The sequence below is a fragment of the Leptidea sinapis genome, chromosome 29, assembly GCF_905404315.1.
Source record: "Leptidea sinapis chromosome 29, ilLepSina1.1, whole genome shotgun sequence".
Classification (NCBI taxonomy): domain Eukaryota; kingdom Metazoa; phylum Arthropoda; class Insecta; order Lepidoptera; family Pieridae; genus Leptidea; species Leptidea sinapis.
In genome coordinates, this window is record NC_066293.1 from 1527598 (window position 1) to 1548102 (window position 20505).

At 38.1% G+C, this 20505-nt stretch overlaps 2 protein-coding genes across 3 annotated transcripts; one reads left to right on the forward strand and one right to left on the reverse strand.

Annotated features, from left to right (window-relative positions):
• Positions 1-7317: 7317 nt before the first annotated feature.
• LOC126973264 (zinc finger protein 2-like) lies at positions 7318-16242 on the forward strand. Of its 2 annotated transcripts, none has more exons than XM_050820476.1 (5): positions 7318-7478; positions 7556-7669; positions 11117-11242; positions 11528-11653; positions 14159-16242. In XM_050820476.1, exons 2-5 carry the CDS (start codon positions 7582-7584, stop codon positions 14854-14856), a joined length of 1038 nt encoding a protein of 345 aa, XP_050676433.1. In that variant the 5' UTR covers positions 7318-7478; positions 7556-7581; the 3' UTR covers positions 14857-16242. The 2 variants fall into 2 exon arrangements, with proteins under 2 accessions (XP_050676433.1, XP_050676434.1); XM_050820477.1 differs by having other exon boundaries at positions 11531-11653.
• A 297-nt stretch (positions 16243-16539) lies between these two features.
• Positions 16540-19917, reverse strand: LOC126973267 (uncharacterized). Its single transcript, XM_050820480.1, has 2 exons — positions 18310-19917; positions 16540-17189 (listed from the first exon to the last, which is right to left on the reverse strand). The coding sequence occupies exon 1, from the start codon at positions 19915-19917 to the stop codon at positions 18925-18927; it is 993 nt and encodes a 330-aa protein (XP_050676437.1). The 3' UTR covers positions 16540-17189; positions 18310-18924.
• Between the last annotated feature and the right edge of the window lie 588 nt (positions 19918-20505).

Here is a 20505-nt window from a genome sequence, read left to right on the forward strand (position 1 = left end):
AACCTCGACAGGAATTACCAGTCAAGGAACATTGCCATAATGTCAGATAGCCAAGCAGCTCTCAAGGCACTGACATCCTACACAATAACTTCACGGTTAGTGTGGAAATGCAGAAGAAAACTGGATATCCTATTTTACTATACATTTCATTGTAAAATAATATCAATTTGATATTCAAAATACTCTTGGTGTAACATTGCATATCATTATATAGCAACATAATCTATAAATTTTATAATGTTATTGTTAATTTGATTAGTTGTAATAATTTGCGCTAGTAATTTCTGTTCAATTAATTCATGTGAGACTGGCGTTAACAGGATACAGTTTTTTTTGAATAAAACCACTAATATATTAATTTCAAACACATTAATATAACTTGAAAACGCAATATAATATATACATATATTTTTCGTTAGATTTAGATACATAACATTAGTTATAATTAATCTAAGTATTATTGTTTAGTTAGTTAGTTTAGTTATAATTGATCTAAGTATTATTGTAACATACCTACTTATTAATTATTATTTATTTGTTCTGTACTTTTTAATCTTGATAAATTGTAGCTGGTAATGGCAGATACTAGTGATAGCAGTGAAGTTGATTTTTTGTCCTTGAATTCCTCAAGCAGCCAAAGCTCCGCTGATGAAAGCTACTACAGCATCTCACCTACCTTCTCTCTTCGTAGTGAACTTGAGAAAGCTTTTATAGATTGTGTTAATAATTTCAATGTTTTACATATAAATGCTCAGAGTGTGCCTTCTAGCTACACTGATATGCTTGCTTCATTTGATAGTAATAATATTCATGCGATTCTAGTGTCTGAGAGCTGGCTCAAATCTTGTCTTCCTTCCACTTCCTACTCCTTACCGGGTTTTCAGCTTGTCCGCAATGACCGAACCGGCCGAGTCGGCGGCGGTGTTGCAATATATATTCGTGAACGATTCTCATATTCTATAATAAGTGTATCTCCTCAGCCACCCCCCGGTGACTCTGCGGAACATCTTGTACTTGAAGTCAGCATATCACACTCCAAAGTACTATTGGGTGTGTTTTACAGTCCTTCGTTAGGCGTTGATTATTTTAGTTCATTTGAATCCATTCTTGACTGTCTTACTCCATTATACGAGCATGTGATCATAATGGGAGATTTCAATACCTGCATGTGCAAAATTAATCATCGCAGCAGAAAGCTCCAATCAATAATTGACTCCTTCAACTTGCAGTTACTTCCTTTAATGCCTACTCATAACCTACCTAATTGTGAATCATCGTTACTTGATCTAATAATTGTATCAAAAAATAACCTTGTACATAAGCATGGTCAGTTCACCTCAGTGCCTTTTTCATATCACGATCTGGTATTCTTGTCATATAAAGTTCGCTTACCTAAATTAAAACCTCAAACAGTCTGGCTACGTAACTTCAACAATCTTAACATGGATCGTCGCAACTATGATGCTAGCAATATCGATTGGACTGTAGTATATAATACTGGCTCAATTGATACCAAAATCAGTTTTTTCAACTCTCTAATTTTACAGCTTTATGACATGCATGCGCCTCTTAGACCGGTTAAAAAGAAACATCTCCCCGCTCCTTGGCTCACAGATGAAATTAGGACATTAATAAATGCAAAAACTCGGGCATTAACAAAGTACAAAATTAGCAATTCTAGTTCCGATCGAGTTAAATATAAAAGTATCCGAAACCGATGCAACAGAATATGTAGGGATGCTCAACAACGTCACATATTTAAATCAGTCGATAATCCCGATCCTGCTAAAGTTTGGAAATTTTTAAGATCACTTGGTGTTGGGAAACAGCAACAAACAGTTCTTCCTGCTTCACTTAACGTCGATTCTCTTAATAGGCACTTTTCAAGGTCTCCTGTTCTTCTTGATCACAATACAAAGCAAACTACACTAAATACTCTCTCTAATTTCATGAAACAAGCTCCTGAACCTTTCTCTTTCGTACCTTTTACTGAAAGTGATGTCAGGAATAACTTTCTATCTATTTCCTCAAGAGCCATAGGAAGCGACTGTGTAGGCCGAAACATGATTATTCCAATTATTGACATTCTTCTTCCTATAATAACCCACATCCTTAATTTTTCAATTAAATCTAATACTTTCCCAGAAACATGGAAAGAAGCTCACTTAATTCCTTTACCAAAAATATCAAACCCTCTGACTTTTCGCGACTATCGCCCAATATCTATACTCCCTTTCCTTTCTAAATTACTGGAACGGTTAGTTTATAAACAACTTAGTTATTTCCTTAATAAATACTGTCTTCTAAGCCCCGTGCAGTCAGGTTTTCGTCCTGGACACAGCACCGAGACCGCTTTGGTCAAAATTACGGACGATATTCGTCTCGCTATGGATAACCAACAGCTTACTATCTTAACCTTACTTGATTTTAGTAACGCATTTGGTTCTGTCGATTTCGACATCTTAGTGAAATCATTATCTTCTTTAAATTTATCAGCAGATGCCGAGAGTTGGTTCCATAGCTATTTGATAGGGCGACGACAGCGTATTAAAGTTGCGGATATACAATCATCCTGGGTTCATGTTTCTGCCGGTGTTCCACAGGGAGGTGTCCTTTCTCCCTTGCTTTTTTCAATATTTATAAACTCTATCACTAGCAATATGCTGATGATGTTCAAATTTATAGGCACTCTACGTTATCTGATTTACAATCTACAGTTCATAGTCTTAATAAGGATCTCGCTACCATATGCGAGTGGTGTAAAAATTATGGTGTAATGATAAATCCAGGAAAAACGCATGCAATTATCATAGGCAGGCAACATCTGATCTCTAAAATTGACTGGGATGTACTGCCTAGACCTCGTGTCAATGATGTTTTAATCCCTTTTAGTAGTAATGTCAAAAATCTAGGCTTACATATAGATTCAAATTTTTCTTGGCAGACGCAACTGAATGAATTAAGTAAAAAAGTTATCTCCGCACATGGATCCCTGCGCTGGTTACGTAATCTTCTCCCAGTACCTAGTAAAATATGTCTTGCGCAGACTTGCCTGCTCTCCATTCTTGATTATGCAGACATTTGCTATCCCGACCTTACCGAGGCTCAGCTGGATAAACTCGAACGCCTACAAAATTTATGTATTCGCTTCATTTTTAACCTACGTAAATACGATCATGTCTACTCCTACCGAAAAAAACTTAACTGGCTTCCTATATGTCTACGTCGCAATTCCCACATTCTACACCTTCTTTACTCTATAATTTTTCACCAAAACACTCCTCTTTACCTTAAAGACAGATTTGAGCTACTAGGGTCTCAGCATGAGCTTTCGTTGCGCTCTGCGGCGAAACAAATACTAAATGTTCCTTTCCATAAATCTGATAGCTATCACTCTTCTTTCACCATTAATGCCATCACTCTTTGGAATCAACTGCCGCTTACTATCCGTCAAGCACAATCATTAGCATCCTTTAAAAATCAACTAAAGAAACATTATCTGTCCTCTATTTGATAGAATCTATCTGTATGTATCCACCAACATAATTCAACAATTCTGAAATGATAATTATTGTTCCTACTTTTTACATAATTTACTTTCTTATAAATTTATCTATATTTTAGTATAGTATATATTATGTTTGTCTATATTTTTGACACTTCTTACCGTTTTAATGTACTGCCTTTCTCTTTTATTGTATTACAAATGGTTGCCTGGAAGAGATCACTATATAGTGATAAGGCCGCCATTTGCACCATATCATGTAATTATGTATGTTAGTAATTAAGTTATATTTTGTTAATGTGGTGTCAAAAAAGTGTAATAAATAAAGTAATAAATAAATAAATATCCTCTGCAAGAGAAATAAAGTTATACTGGCCTGGATACCGGGGCACAAAGGAATAGAAGGTAATGAGAAAGCTGACCAGCTAGCTAAAGATGGTGCCTCATCCCCCTTCATAGGCCCTGAACCCTTTTGTGGAGCCGGTGAATCTCTTATCCGCAATGTCCTAAGGAAGCAAGAAATGCTGGAGGCCGCCAGCTACTGGCCCTCGTTACCAGGCCATCGGCAAGCTAAGCTGCTCCTAGGCAACTATCAACGAAGCGTGCCAAAAAATGCATAGGCTTGGACAGGCCACAACTGAGAGCCCTCACGGGGTTCCTATCCGGCCATTGCAAGCTAAATGGGCACCTAGCCAGAATGGGTCTCAGTGAATCAAACCTATGCAGATTCTGCTGCGAAGCCACTGATGACCCCATACACATTCTTCTGGAATGCGAAGCCATTGCCAGAATCAGGATGGGTGTCTTAAAACACCTTCGCTCAAAGCAGAGGACGTGCCCTGCCTTGCCCCCTGAGGATCCTACGATTTCTAAAAGCAATAGGTCTCGAGGATATATTTTAAATCTCGGCACAGTGACACGCATCCTAGTTAGTACACTCGATTCTCCTCCTTAACTTTTAAGTTTGAGAGCAGGCGAGCTAGCGCAAGAAGGGGGCACAATAGATCCTAGGATTTAAGTGCATTGAAATCCTCAAATCATAATAATAATAATAATTAGCTAAACAATATCAGGAAGCCATTAAATCGGAATCCCTCCCTTCTTTTATGACTACAGGTATCATATTTCTGCTCCATAAATCGGGTAGTGCCATGGAACCTAGAAACTTTCGACCAATAACATGCTTACCCACAATCTATAAGCTCCTTACATCCTTATTGACATCAAAATTAAATAAACATTTTAGTGAAAATAAAATTTTAGACCCTGCTCAAAATGGATGTAAGGTTGGGTCCCGTGGTACAAAGGAGCTCCTCCTCATTGACATGGCTGTTAACCAACAGGTTCGTCGAAATAAGAAGAACCTCTCTGCCGCTTGGATTGATTATAAGAAGGCCTATGATTCGGTGCCTCATACGTGGTTGAGACGAGTACTGGAACTGTACAAAGTAGATAATGTTCTGTCTGCCTTTCTTGGCTCATGTATGAGGCAGTGGACCACAGCTCTATGTCTTCATGATACGGTGGGGAACATTTCGGAACCTATAAAGATTGAGCGGGGTATCTATCAGGGTGATAGTCTAAGTCCTTTGTGGTTTTGCCTAGCTCTGAATCCCTTAGGTGTTCTACTAAGGAATACTAGGTTAGGGTTTCAGTTTCGTAGGCGAGGAGAAACAATTTCTCACCTCTTATATACGGATGATCTAAAGTTATATGCACGGAATAAACAGGACTTGATATCGTTATTAAATGTCACGCAAACATTTAGTCATGACATCGGAATGGAATTCGGTGTGGATAAAAACGTTTGTGTGGGAAAGGTTATTATAGCATAAACGATTTTCTTAATGACACCACGGACTGGCAATAGAGCGAACACCCTCAGGCTCTTTAATTATAAATGTTTATTGTACGATATCACATTGTAATCCATATTTTATTAAAAAAAAAGAAAAAAAAAAGCCTGCTGTGTTTCTTGCGCCCATTCTTCTCAGGTCTGAGGCAGTCTCTTTTGAATGGGTGGTAGTTTTTGACGTTCAATAAGTGATTTTAAATCTTATTTTGAATAAAAATATTTGAATTTGATAAATGTGCGACCATAAATGTACTTAGAGGCAGGGTTGTTAATAGCGAACATATACAACTCTCAGAGTCATTATTTCTCAAATCACTTAGTGTGACTGAAACCTACAAATACCTTGGTATATCAGAATGCCTCGGATTTTTAGATAGGGACATTAAACAGCTGATGACGGAACGTTTCTTTAACCAACTAACTAAAGTTTTAAAAAGTCTCCTTTCTGGTGGAAACAAGGTACGTGCTTTCAACAGCTGGGTAATGCCCCTATTAATATACACTTTCGGCATTCTAAAGTGAACTCAGACCGAGCTTGACGCCCTAGATAGAAAGGTCCGTAAACTACTGACGACATACCAGATGCACCATCCACGCGAGATTTGACCACAGAGAATTGGCGAAAACCGGTGATACTCAGTACTCAAGATTGCATGAATGTATGGAGGGGAAAAGAGCTTCATGGACAGTTTTACCGGGCTCTCTACGGACCTGATGTAGACACGATTTCGTCTGTGACCTGGCTACGATTTGGTGGCCTCTTTGGGGAAACTTAAGGTTTTGCCTGTGCAATTGCTGCTGAAGTTATCAAGACGAATAACTACCGAAAATACATCATGAAGGATGGCACAGTAGACATATGTCGGGCGTGCCATCATCCTGGTTAGTCTATCAGACATATTATTTCCGGTTGTTCTCGTCTTGCACAGACACAACCAAGTAGCCAGGAATACCCATCAGCAACTTGCTCTTCGATACAATCTTGTGCATTTTGTCCCGTATTATAAGTATACTCCGGAGCCAGTTCTGGAAAACAGCCGTGCCAAGCTCTACTGGGACCGATCTATCATCACGGACAGGACTATCATTGCTAATAAGTCTGATATTGTGTTGGTAGATCGGTTAGAGCGTCGGACATTTATTGTTGATATCACCGTTCCGTGTGATGATAACCTTGTGAAAGCAGAAATAGACAAATTGTCGAAGTACCTAGACTTAGCACACGAGGTTACTGACATGTGGGATGTTGATTCAACAATAATTGTCCCAATAGTTGTTTCCGTTAACGGTCTTATAGCAAAGAACCTCGACCATCATCTCAAGAGGCTCTCACTTAATAACTGGATAAAGGGTCAGTTACAGAAAGCAGCTGTTTTGGGAACGGCACGCATCGTGCGGAAGTTCTTCAATCTGTCGCCCTAACCACCGGTGGAATTGTCGTGAACCAACGCCGGCGGGACTCTATTTTTTATATTTATAATATTGTTTTTTATAAATATGTTATATATATAAATGTAGATAATAAGATGAAATTGTAATAAAGAGAATAATAATAATACACCAGCATCGGTAGCTGAAACTTATAAATGTTTCCTTACCCTGGTTTTAACTTTATTTGCAAATATTTCATGTTAGTATAATTACTAATGAGGAAAAATAAATTTATAAGTAATACTCCTAGCACTAATACAGTATATACATGTTAAAATATGTCTAGTCTTACTAACAGCATATGTATTTGTTTCAGTAGTTTAAAAAATGAAAATGTTGTATATAAACACTGAGATTAAAATATAGAAAAACATTCTGTATTTCTACAGCTAAAACTTGGAATTCCTCTTGAAACATCGATAACCGTACAAAATATTGTCTATACTTTTAGTGGCCTACCTCAACATGACATTGCTAAATTGTGGTTGCTCTTCTACAACTACTTACTACCACAATAAAAATAATAGAAATTAGAATGAATGAATATTGATATAAAATTATAAAATAAACAATAGGCCTAAAAGTTGAAATAATTTATAATTACCTAAATAGTTTAAACTACTATCTGGAATCATTTATGATATGTGCATGCTGTAATATTGATACAGTACTATAAATAAATATTAGGTAAGTACTCATAGGTAACATATTATATGTAATAAAATTATCTTTACATACACTTTAAAAAAAATAATTTATTGCAGGGAATACGTAACAAGAAATCTATAATATGTCTACAGGTAGTGTGATAGACAATACTTCGAATGTAAATAGAATAAAAAATGAGCCTTTCATTAAACAAGAGGTGGAGATTCAAGGTATTTCTCATAAAACATTTTGAATATTTTTATTATCCTCATACAACTCCTAAAGATAGCGAGGGTAACTGAGTAGTAATCTGCATATACATTATGCTCTATAATGTCCTAATAAAGGTCACAATATACACAGTTGATTTAAAAAAATCTGTGTTCATCACAGAGTACCTTATATTAAAACTGTGTACATCCTCTGTAATCCATTTCTGGGCGGTTGGATGCATTCAGACTTTAGAGGTCATGTTAGACCTTGGAGTTTCAACACTATAATTGTTTTGGATATTTTTTTTTTATGCCAATACAACTCAACTGATGGTAATTGATACGCCCTGCCCATTACAATGCAGTGCCTTTCAGGATTCTTGAAAAACCCAAAAACTGAGCGGCACTACAATTGCGCTCGTCACCTTGAGACATAAGATGTTAAGTCTCATTTGCCCAGTAATTACACTAGCTACGGCGCCCTTCAGACCGAAACACAGTAATGCTTACACATTACTGCTTCATGGCAGAAATAGGCGCCGTTGTGGTACCCATAATCTAGCCGGCATCCCGTGCAAAGGAGCCTCCCACTGGTATATTTCAGTGTTACTAATATTTTTATAGAATAAGTAGATTATGTCTGATTTCATAGCAGTAATTAATAGAAAGTACAGATGAAGAAAGTGAGTATCATTTATTTACAAACCTAAATATGTTAGGTACTTTCCTCCCACATCTTAATGCATTGATATTATCTTTGAACATGACTGATAGTGGCGAGATCATCTCCAGAACTATCACACCCAGACACTTGAAATTTAGTAGGAATATTCCTTTTGTTGTGTAGAGGTCAGCTACGAAAACATTTTACGAAATTTCATTCGCAAGGGTATTTGCGGGGGAGTTCATAATATAAAGATCATTTAGAAATATGTTTTTATTTTATTTCTTTATTTTAGATTTCAAATTTATCTGATTTTTTTTATAATGAACAGAACAACAGTAGTCGCTGATTACAAAGTACACTTACATGAAATAGAGTCACTCAATATTCTATTGTAGACCTTTCCACATCTTTTCTGAATTTGTACAATCTAATAACTCTCACACTAATCAATTTTATGAAGCTGACAATAAAAATAAGATAAGAATTTCATCAAGTCGGTTTGCGAATATATTTAGAACACTGTTGCCGCCACCCCTTAACTAACTTGAAGTGACAGTGTCCTTTGAAGTTGAGGCTCTGATTAACTGTTAACTGGAAGCTAGGCACTTAGGAGGTGATGATCCTTTTAGTGACAAAATCTATATTGTAGTGTACAAAATTGAATTGAATGTTAAAAATTGTTTTAGTAGATTAGTTTATTAAAAAGCTTGACACATTGAGAGCTATTGAGTTATTTGTTTAGCCTGCAGTGGTCAACATAATAATTATAATTTGATTCTTTTAATCTCCTGTATAAAAGGCTGTCGTCACATCTATGGTACCTATGTGCTTATTTAGGGGAAGGTGGCCTATTATTGAAGTCTATATCACAAGCTGTATTTATGTGTGTGTATTTAATTGTCATATACAATGTGTTTTTTTTAAGTGGGACAGTATGGGGAAATCCTAAAGTATAAGAGATACAGGGAAACTGTCTTAGGAAACTTTAGGTACTTTTTTGTGAAAAAAAAAATTGGTATAGTCAAAATTTTGGTCAAGTGTGAGTTGTCCCTAAAAATGATTAATTTTGATGAAATTTTTTTTGACGCACATCTACTCAGTTTCATGAGGGGATCATTTTATTGTATGGGAAGAAAAAAATCGGGACAGCAGAAGTTAGGTAAATTTAATAAAATCATTTTACATTAAAGTAAATGTTCAAAGTGGCCTCCCTCTTGTCGAATGCAGGCACGAGCGCGTTTCCGAACACCTCTGGTAGCTTTAGACAAGGCGTTGTGATGTATGTAGTTCAAATGATAATGCACTGCGTCTTTTAACTCTTGTACCGAGTTGTAAGTATCTGCATAAATTCGACCTTTAAGGTACCCCCAAATGAAAAAATCCAACGGTGTTAAATCGGGTGAACGTGGTGGCCATTTAATAGGGCCATTTGTGCCCATCCAGCGATCAAGAAAATGTTCATTTAAAAACTGTTTAGTAGCGATACTATTGTGGGCAGGGGCGCCGTCTTGTTGGTAGATGATATTATTCAAATTATTTAATGGAATTGCCATATCTACTAAATCCACAGCCATGTTTAATATTTCCTGATATTTTTGACTATTCAATGTTCCATGGTAAATTTTAATGGCAAAGATTTTACTATCTAATATGGCACACCAACAATTAAAGGAAAAGCGGACCTGGTTATGGGTTGCCGTAGTTCGGAAGGGGTTTGTACGTGCCCAAAAATGATTATTTTTTCTAATGTACATGCCATTGTTTGAAAAATTGCATTCATCTGTCCAAATAATCCGGCTTGGAAAAGACGAGTTTCTAATCGAGCATGCTACAAACCACTGGCAAATTGCTAATCTCCGGTCAGTGTCTCCTGGAAGCAATGCTTGTACAAGATGACCTTCTATGTAACACTTGTACTTGTAAGCCTTCAATACCTTTCGTACTGTAGATCTATGCACACCGATATTGTTAGCAGCTTCCCTCAATGAGGCTTTTGGGTAGGCTTCAAAATATCCTAAGATTGCGATAGTTGTAAATTCATTTATTACTGTGGCTCGTCTCTTCCGTTTTAGTGTAAAACAGCCTCCCTTTCTTAAATTTTTCACCAGTTTGTCAAAAATTTTGCGGTTCGGTTGATCGCGGTCCGAATAACGTTCCATACCACTGTAACGCATTCACAGAGCTACGATAATTTACAAAATACGCTTCAATTAAATTTACTTTATGCGAGTTTGATAATTCCATGACGAAAACTTAACATAATGTTAACTTTAAACAATGAAATATCAAGTAAAATACTGTTTGTTTCAAGAAGTTCCAAAGTTTTTTTTTTTAATTAGATTTGTAAGGTAAGGTGCTCGCGTAAGAATACCTTAAAGTATTTTAATCCTTTTTAAACCAAATAAAGTGTTCCAAATTCAAATGTAAAACTGGAATAGGCAATATTTTTTTTAATAAAAACCTTGCAGTGGGCAGTGGTAGGCAATTTACACGGGTTGTAATAATGAAAACGATTTTCTTAAATTTGACTAACTTCTGCTGTCCCGATTTTTTTCTTCCCATACAATAAAATGATCCCCTCATGAAACTGAGTAGATGTGCGTCAAAAAAAAATTTCATCAAAATTAATCATTTTTAGGGACAACTCACACTTGACCAAAATTTTGACTATACCAATTTTTTTTTTCACAAAAAAGTACCAAATGTTTCCTAAGACATTTTCCCTGTATCTCTTATACTTTAGGATTTCCCCATACTGTCCCACTTAAAAAAAACACACTGTATATTAAAATTTTCAGAAGAAGCTTTGCCAATAGAATATACTTACATAAAAATAGAACAAGACGATGAACTGGTGGACCAGATCAAGACAGAGCCCAGTGTGAGTGAACAGAATCTTGAGGATTCCACCGATCATAGTAATGGTGAGGTGAATCTATTAGTACATGTTCCTTCCAATCCATAGTATGATGTTCCTTCACAATCCGGTTTTCAAAGAACTTTCTGTCATATTTGCATGGCGTCGCCTCCATTGCTCGCGTCAGTGGGAATTACCATCAGTGGTCAATATAATAATTATATTCTTTTAATCCCCTGTATAAAAGGCTGTTGTCACACCTATGGTAAATAGGGGTTTATTTAGGAGAAGGTGGTCTATTATTTATGTCTATATCACAAGCTGTATTTATGCATTTGTTTTTAAATTTCAGAAGCAGCTTTGCCAATAGAATATACTTACATAAAAATAGAAAAAGATGATGAACTGGTGGACCAGATCAAGACAGAGCCCAGTGTGAGTGAACAGAATCTTGAGGATGTCAACCATCACAGTAATGGTGAGTTCAATTTAATAGTACATACAATATATAGCATGGTGTTTCTTCACGATGCAGTTTACAAGAAACTTTCTTCCACGCACAACAAAGCTGTGGAATGAGCTTCCTTGTGCAGTATTTTCAGAACAATACAATTTGGGTGGGTACCTACAAAAAAATTGTGTACACTTTTCGAAAAAGCAGTCAACCTCCTCTAGAGATGTGGGTGGCGGTGATCTTCTTATCATAAGGTACACTCGTTTGTACTGACAAAATCCACAATGATGATAACCTAATTTGTGGCGTGTTGTTTCGAGACACAGAATGCCGATACTAGGCGAGACTTTATGAGATGCTTGACTTTTAGATGCCAAGAAGGTCAGTACTTCGTTTGCCTTAACTTTTGAGCGCCGAAAGTGTAGGATTTAATAGTTGGGATGCCAGTTTATTGGAATATGCTGATAGGCGTTCAGCATATTTGTTTCAAAGCCTTTCATATTATTTTTCTGAATACTGTAGAAACATTGTATTGACCGTGTGCAACACAGAGCTGCTCGAATTGTCGGGAATCCAGTGCTCTGTGAATCTGGCTAGGTTGGCATTGAGTAGGGACGTCGCTTCTTTGTGTGTTCTATCACACAGTGCAGTTTTCAAGAAACTTTTATCCACATACAACAAAGCTAACCAACCAACTTCTAATCTGATTCGAAAACACTAGACCTATTTATATGCTATGAATATATTCCTAAATCTGAATTAGCTGTTTTTATTCTTAAGTGATTTCCTATGGGAATATATCTAATTATATGTGCCAATATATATGGACGATGCGGAATTCGAACCTGCACTTGCAGAGTGAATGTCTCTGGCGAATATAACACAATGGGTGAACCCCTTTTTTAGTCGGTTAGGTTATATAATTGTGGTTTGATGTTTATCTGGAGGCGCTGGTTCGAATGTCCCACATCATTTATCAAGCTATTGTCAAACAGACAGCGAACCGAAAGCGTAGCGAAGCGTTTTCATTTTGTTATGTATAGTATTGTTTGAATCTAGTCACATAGAAAGGCGAAAGGAAACCGAATGCGTGGCGAACCGAAAGGCGTGTCACGCCAGGTCTAACCAATAGCGAGCGCGAAGCGAGGTGTGAGCGAGACAGTTGTATTAGGTGCATTTGTATATTACATGACGTCAAACAGTTGTGTTTATTAACAAAACTGTGACACGAGTGGCACGGGCGTCTCGCAACGCTTCGCTTTCGGTTGGCTATAACTGTGACACGAGTGGCACGGGCGTCTCGCAACGCTTCGCTTTCGGTTGGCTATAACTGTGACACGAGTGGCACGGGCGTCTCGCAACGCTTCGCTTTCGGTTGGCTATAACTGTGACACGAGTGGCACGGGCGTCTCGCAACGCTTCGCTTTCGGTTGGCTATAACTGTGACACGAGTGGCACGGGCGTCTCGCAACGCTTCGCTTTCGGTTGGCTATAACTGTGACACGAGTGGCACGGGCGTCTCGCAACGCTTCGCTTTCGGTTGGCTATAACTGTGACACGAGTGGCACGGGCGTCTCGCAACGCTTCGCTTTCGGTTGGCTATAACTGTGACACGAGTGGCACGGGCGTCTCGCAACGCTTCGCTTTCGGTTGGCTATAACTGTGACACGAGTGGCACGGGCGTCTCGCAACGCTTCGCTTTCGGTTGGCTATAACTGTGACACGAGTGGCACGGGCGACTCGCAACGCTTCGCTTTCGGTTGGCTATAACTGTGACACGAGTGGCACGGGCGTCTCGCAACGCTTCGCTTTCGGTTGGCTATAACTGTGACACGAGTGGCACGGGCGTCTCGCAACGCTTCGCTTTCGGTTGGCTATAACTGTGACACGAGTGGCACGGGCGTCTCGCAACGCTTCGCTTTCGGTTGGCTATAACTGTGACACGAGTGGCACGGGCGTCTCGCAACGCTTCGCTTTCGGTTGGCTATAACTGTGACACGAGTGGCACGGGCGTCTCGCAACGCTTCGCTTTCGGTTGGCTATAACTGTGACACGAGTGGCACGGGCGTCTCGCAACGCTTCGCTTTCGGTTGGCTATAACTGTGACACGAGTGGCACGGGCGTCTCGCAACGCTTCGCTTTCGGTTGGCTATAACTGTGACACGAGTGGCACGGGCGTCTCGCAACGCTTCGCTTTCGGTTGGCTATAACTGTGACACGAGTGGCACGGGCGTCTCGCAACGCTTCGCTTTCGGTTGGCTATAACTGTGACACGAGTGGCACGGGCGTCTCGCAACGCTTCGCTTTCGGTTGGCTATAACTGTGACACGAGTGGCACGGGCGTCTCGCAACGCTTCGCTTTCGGTTGGCTATGCGGCCTACTTTGAGTTTTGACGTCTCCACTTCGGTTCGCATTCTCCATGCCTTCAGTTCGGTTCGGTTCGCATTTATGTTTGACAATACCTATAACATGAACACAATTATTTTGACCATTCTAAACTTATTCACGTGTAATATTACATTTCGCAGATTTACCACTTAATGTGAAACAGGACCAAGATGAATGCATCGATATCAAGACTCGTAATGTCTGCGATGAGAGAACTAATGAAAATAATAGTATAAAGACACATGCAGAAAAGAACTCTTATTCATGTAGTATTTGTAATAAAATTTACAAATCAAATAACCGTTTAACAAAGCATTTTAAAAAACATGCAACAGATAAAGGTTATTCTTGTAATGTATGTGGTAGAAGATTCGTTGAAAATAGTAGTCTAAAACGACATTCCAGGGTACACACTGGCGAAAAACCTTATTCATGTGATATTTGCGGTAACAGTTTCGGCCAAAGTAGTACTTTAAGGGGACACAAATTAACTCACACCGAAATAAAACCGTATCCTTGTAATATTTGCTCCAAGTCTTTCCGTTTTAGAAGTGGTTTAAAGGAGCATAGTGTAGTACACACAGGAGAAAAACGTTATGCATGTGATTTTTGTGGTAAACGGTTCAGTAACAGTAGGAGCTTAAGGTTGCATAATGCAATTCACACAGGAACTAAACCTTATTCTTGTAATGTTTGTGATAAAAGTTACAGTTGCTCTTCTACTTTGAAGAGACATAGTATGGCACATTCAGGAGACAAACCATTTTCTTGTACTGTTTGTGGTTCAAGTTTCACTTACTATTCTGTTTTGAAGAGACATAGTTTGATACATACCTAGAAGTTAGTGATGAAAATTAGTTTAAGCACATGCGAGAGTTATATTGAACTTATTAAACAATTCACCTATAAACATAACCTAAATCTATAGCCTTAACCTAACCTAATCCGTATTGAGTACAAGAATACTAGTTTATAGTCAAAGTTTTAGAACCACATGCTGATTTAGGTTTTCATATGAAACACACATTAATCAAACTTATTGCATAATTATAAATTTCAATATTATTACATTAATATTAATTACTTGTTTGCCTAGTCCATGATATGTTAATAGGTAGAAAATCTTAAGTATTTGTAAATAATGTTCTGTATACATAATATTTACTGAAATATTTATACATTATTTTATATTAACTATTAACCCCCTTATTCATAATAGTCTGCTAACTTAAAGCATTGCTAATTCTCATTCTGCCTTCTTCTATTGACCTAAGTCAGAATGAGAAAAAACACTCCTTAGTGGCTGTTTAAAGTAAGCGGACCATTATGAATTGAAGGGGGTTAATAGTTAATATATTAGTATTTTTAAGATTAGTTTATTATTTTAGTGATGAGCATGTAAAAACCGACACAAAGGAATAGGAATAAAGAAAATTATTTCAGTCACTCTAAAAATAACTATGATTCAATGAATTAGAATTACTTTAAAATTTCACCTTAATTTTTTTTACACACAGGTACACCAAAATTTGACAGATTTTTACACAAAAAAGTTTAATTATGCGTCTGGAATGTTTTCTTTATATCCGTAATTATTGTACTAACAGTACAGTATTTGACACCCTGTCCATTACAATGTAGTGCCGCTCAGGATTCTTGAAAAACCCAAAAATTCTGATCGGCACCACAATTGCGCTCGTCTCCTTGAGACATAAGATGTCAAGCCTCATTTGCCCGGTAATTTCACTAGTTACGGCGACCTTCAGACCGAAACATTGTAATGCTTACACATAACTAAGTATTTGCTTCACGGCAGAAATAGGCGCCGTTAAACTAGCCGGCAGCCTGTGCAAGGAGCCTCCCACTGGTAGAAGGACATGCTAGCAATGCAGTCACAGATTTTTATTTCCAAAGCTTAATCTTTCAAGTGTCAGTCAACAATTTCAAATTGAATGTAGGATTTTCTCACAATCGTGTTCATCTTCTATCTACATAGAAGATGAACACTCTTCTATCTACGGTTTTGGCTATACAAACATTTTGGCGTTGGCAGTTGAAGTCAGATAACATAAATACTATCGACGTAGCTTTGACGAAAGACTACTCAATTTAATGTTTCATATAAGATGTGGAAGTTAATATGTAAATATACAGAATGACAAAAGGATCTCAACAAATATGTTATTCCAGATTAAGTGAATAAATATTATAAATATTTATTAAATTCATTCTTTTATTTCAAATTTAATAACTAATCCCATGACATACAAACACCTTTATTATGGGTCCAACCAGGCCGGCCATGGTTGTTAATGACTCCAGGGCTAGTTCTTCTCTCCGATACTGACGCCCGTCAACAGTCTACGTCTACATAGCGTCAAGCCTGTCAATAAAAGAAGGTGAGCTGTAGGCCGATTCACGTTTATTCAAACGATCCAATAATCGTTGTAGTTCAGAAGTCGTCCTATTGAAACTTGGTCCAAAATTGGTATTCACGTACTGTTTATAATTAAAACAAAACTTAAAGTTCTAGATTTATATTAACAAGATTATTAGGTATAGATTAAATATAATGCTAAACAAGGACGTCTCTCATTACGGCCGGGCGATGGCGGTCTCTCTCGCGTATGTCGGCGCAGGTTCTAAAAACTGGTCGCTTCCCCTCTCCCCCGCCGTCTCCTCCTCTCAGCTGTTACAGGCGTTAACATCCTCCGGGCCTTGAAAGTACTGCTTTCAATAGGATTGAATGTGGCCCAGTACAGCGTCCGAGTACCTAGTTTGTTTTGACATCATCTTTGGCAGGAATTACACACATCTTGTGGATAGCTCTTTTTATTGTGCCCTTTGTAGTAAGGACATCTGCGACTCTGCTTACTCCATCCGATCCAGGGTATAATTTAGCGATGCGTGCTAGACGCCATTGAAGTGGAGGAATATTATCTTCTTTAAGTAATACTAAGTCTCCAATCTGAAGCTCCTTTGTCTTAGTTCTCCACTTAGTTCGCTGTTGAAGCTCTGCTATAAACTCCCGGCGCCACCTCTGCCAAAAGTGTTGCCTTAATTGCTCAATGAGCTGGAACCGGTTGGGGTGCTTTGCCGTGATAGGAAGCGTAGGCACCGCGCTCATAGGTCTTCCAATTAAGAAATGCCCAGGGGTTAATGGAGTAGGATCTGTAGGATCAGCAGAAAGAGGGGTTAAAGGGCGAGAATTCAATATCGCTTCAATCTGTGTGAACAGCGTCGCTAGTTCCTCAAAAGTGAGAGAAGCATTGCCAGCGACACGACGCAAATGATGCTTTGCTGACTTCACGCCAGCCTCCCAAATACCTCCAAAATGTGGAGAATAAGCGGGACTAAATATGAATCTAAATCCTTCATTAGAGGCAAAATTGGTTAAATGCTCACGACTAGATTTGAGTAATCTACTTATCTCATTGTTTGCACCCTTAAAATTGCTGCCATTATCACAAAATATTGAATATGGTTTGCCTCTTCTAGAAACGAACCTTCGCAATGACAAAATGAATGACTCCGTGCTTAAGTCACTAACTACTTCCAGGTGAAGTGCTTTTGATGCTAAACATATAAATAAACACAAATAACATTTAGAAATGCGGTTGCCCTTTCCTTTTCGACTGGAAATCATAAATGGTCCGGCAAAATCCACCCCACACGAATAGAATGGAAACGAAGAGTAGGTTCTTTCAGCAGGTAAGTTGCCCATTATAGGTTGCAATGTTTGTCCACGCAAACGAAAACAAATCATGCACTGCTTCGTCGTACTACGTGCCAGATGTCGACCACCGATGGGCCAGAAACTCTCTCTTATAGAGGCAAGTAGATGCTGAGGACCGGCATGAAACAACTTTTCGTGTTCGTTTTTAAATAGTAATTTAGTGAAATGATGCTTTGAATCCAAAATCAACGGGTGTTTTTTATCGTATTCAAATTCAGAGTTTTGAATACGACCCCCAATTCTTAGCAAGCCGTGTGAGTCGATAAAGCAATTTAGTGTTATTAATTTAGACTTACGATTGAGAGCTTTATTATTTGAAATTAATTTTATCTCTTCATTGAAACATTCCTGTTGACTACATTTAATTAATAATAGTAAAGATTGATTCAATTCATTAGCATCTAAAGGACCAATTATTTTATTATTTTTATTTTTACAATTTGATAAAAAACGTAATACGTAGCCATAAATCCTCTTCATTCTGTTAAGGTTAGAATATTTGTCAAATTTTAGAGCATCGTTAGCTGAGACGTGGCATTTAATTATGTCTTTTACCTCGGGTAAGTGTATAGGAATGTGAGTATGAGCGGTTTTCGGCCAGTAGGATTCATCATTCCGTAGGAACGACGGCCCTTCCCACCAGAGGGCAGAAGCTTCGAGCTGACTGGGACTTACGCTGCGAGACGCCAGGTCTGCCGGGTTTTTATCTGTGGGTACATGCCGAAATATAAATCCGCTGGTAAGTTTATTAATTTCATTTACCCGATTACACACAAATACCTTGAGATCCTTAGTTTGGGTCTTCAACCAAGCTAAAACAATTGTTGAATCCGTCCATAGATATTTTTGGCTAAAGTTACCCCGCCATGACTGTAAAACCTTAAAGCATAAGCGAGACCCTAACAGAGCACCACATAATTCCAGCCGAGGAATGGTGGTAGAGTGTAGAGGAGCAACTCTTGCCTTTGCACATAGCAGCCTAACCGTGATACTTCTGTCCTGATTTTGAGAACGTACGTACACACAAGCCGCGTAGGCTTGTTGGGAGGCATCTACAAAACAATGCAGCTCTAGAGATCTCGGGTTTTCAGACAGAACCCGTCGCGGGATCTTAATGTTTGACAGGTGTAAAAATTCTTTTAAAAGACTTGACCAATTTTTGCAAAAGTTCTAAGGAACGGGATCATCCCAATCTAACTTGGAAGACCACAATTCCTGTAAAATAATTTTTGCTATAATAACACAAGGACATAGCAACCCTAATGGATCAAAAACCTTACATGTCGTGGATATGACAGTTCTTTTGGTGATCTGAGGGGATGGAGTCAGATCTGTTGAAAATTGTAATTGATCCGCTGTAGGTGACCAATTCAGACCCAAGACACTGGAATCTTTATAAAAATCCATGGGTTTTCCCGAATCAGTTTCATTATGAAATAATTGAGGACAGTTAGTACGAAATTTTCTTATAGGTAAACACGCTGAGTCAAGAACTTCGACAACATTTTTGTAAATGTGTTGCAGGCGCTCTACGGTATCTGCGCCTGTATTAAGATCATCAGCGTAGAAATCGCTTTTGATTATACGAGCAATAGATTCATCGTCACATTCATTAGCTAATTGTAGGAGACACCGAGAACTGAGAAAGGGCGCAGACGCAGTACCATAGGTTACTGTATTTAGACGCAAAATATCAATAGGCTGATTACAATCTTCACGCCACAAAATGAGCTGAAGATGACGCTGCGACGGTGTGATTTCGGTTTGCCTGAACATTTTCTCGATGTCGCCTGTTAGAACATATTTATGCTCACGAAAACGAAGCAATATAGATATTAGGTCACTTTGCACAACTGGGCCGACCATAAGAATATCATTGAGTGATTTCCCTGTATGAGTTTTAGACGAAGCGTTGAACACCACCCTTAATTTAGTGGTTTCAGATTTCTCGCGGATTACAGCATGATGTGGCATAAAGTATCCAAACTCTGGTCGATTGATTTTAGTTAGATGCCCTAAATCAGCATATTCATTGATAAATTCTTTATACTTTTCCTTTAAACTTGGTTGTTTAATCAATTTTCTTTCTAGGCTTTCCAAGCATTTTTTAGCAATATAATAGGAATCACCGAGTGCTTTCTCTGGTCCTTCCTTTAAAGGCATGTGAACAGAAAATCTGCCATTTGGCAGACGACAAACATTCTTTTTAAAATCATCTTCACAAAGCTGCTCTTCAACAGAATATGTTTTTGTTTGTGGTAAGTCATCAATGTTCCAAAATCTTTCTAATGAATCCTTTATTTCCTGAGAAAAATTGCAATGAACTTTACATGAGATTGACTGACTTGTTGCTAAGGGACCACCTACAAGCCATCCGAGCTTAGACTCTTGAAGCACCGGTTTATTCGAACCGAGTTTAATTATATTCGATCCGACTATCTCCCAATATACATCCGCACCCAACAGTATGTCTATATCAGCCGGTGAGAAATATTTAGGGTCAGCTAATTGAATATTGTTAGGTATATTTATTAATTCAGTGTTAATCACTGAGTTTGGTAAAATACCAGTTATTTGTGGCACTACCAAACATTTGACATTTATCTCAAAGACATAACTCTTGATTTAACTTTGATTTCACATTTTTTATAAATCCTACAGCCCACATTATTAATTCCATAAACGTTAACCGAACTAGAATCATCAATAGACAACCCTAGATTTTTCTTTAAATTTTCGGTAACGAATGAA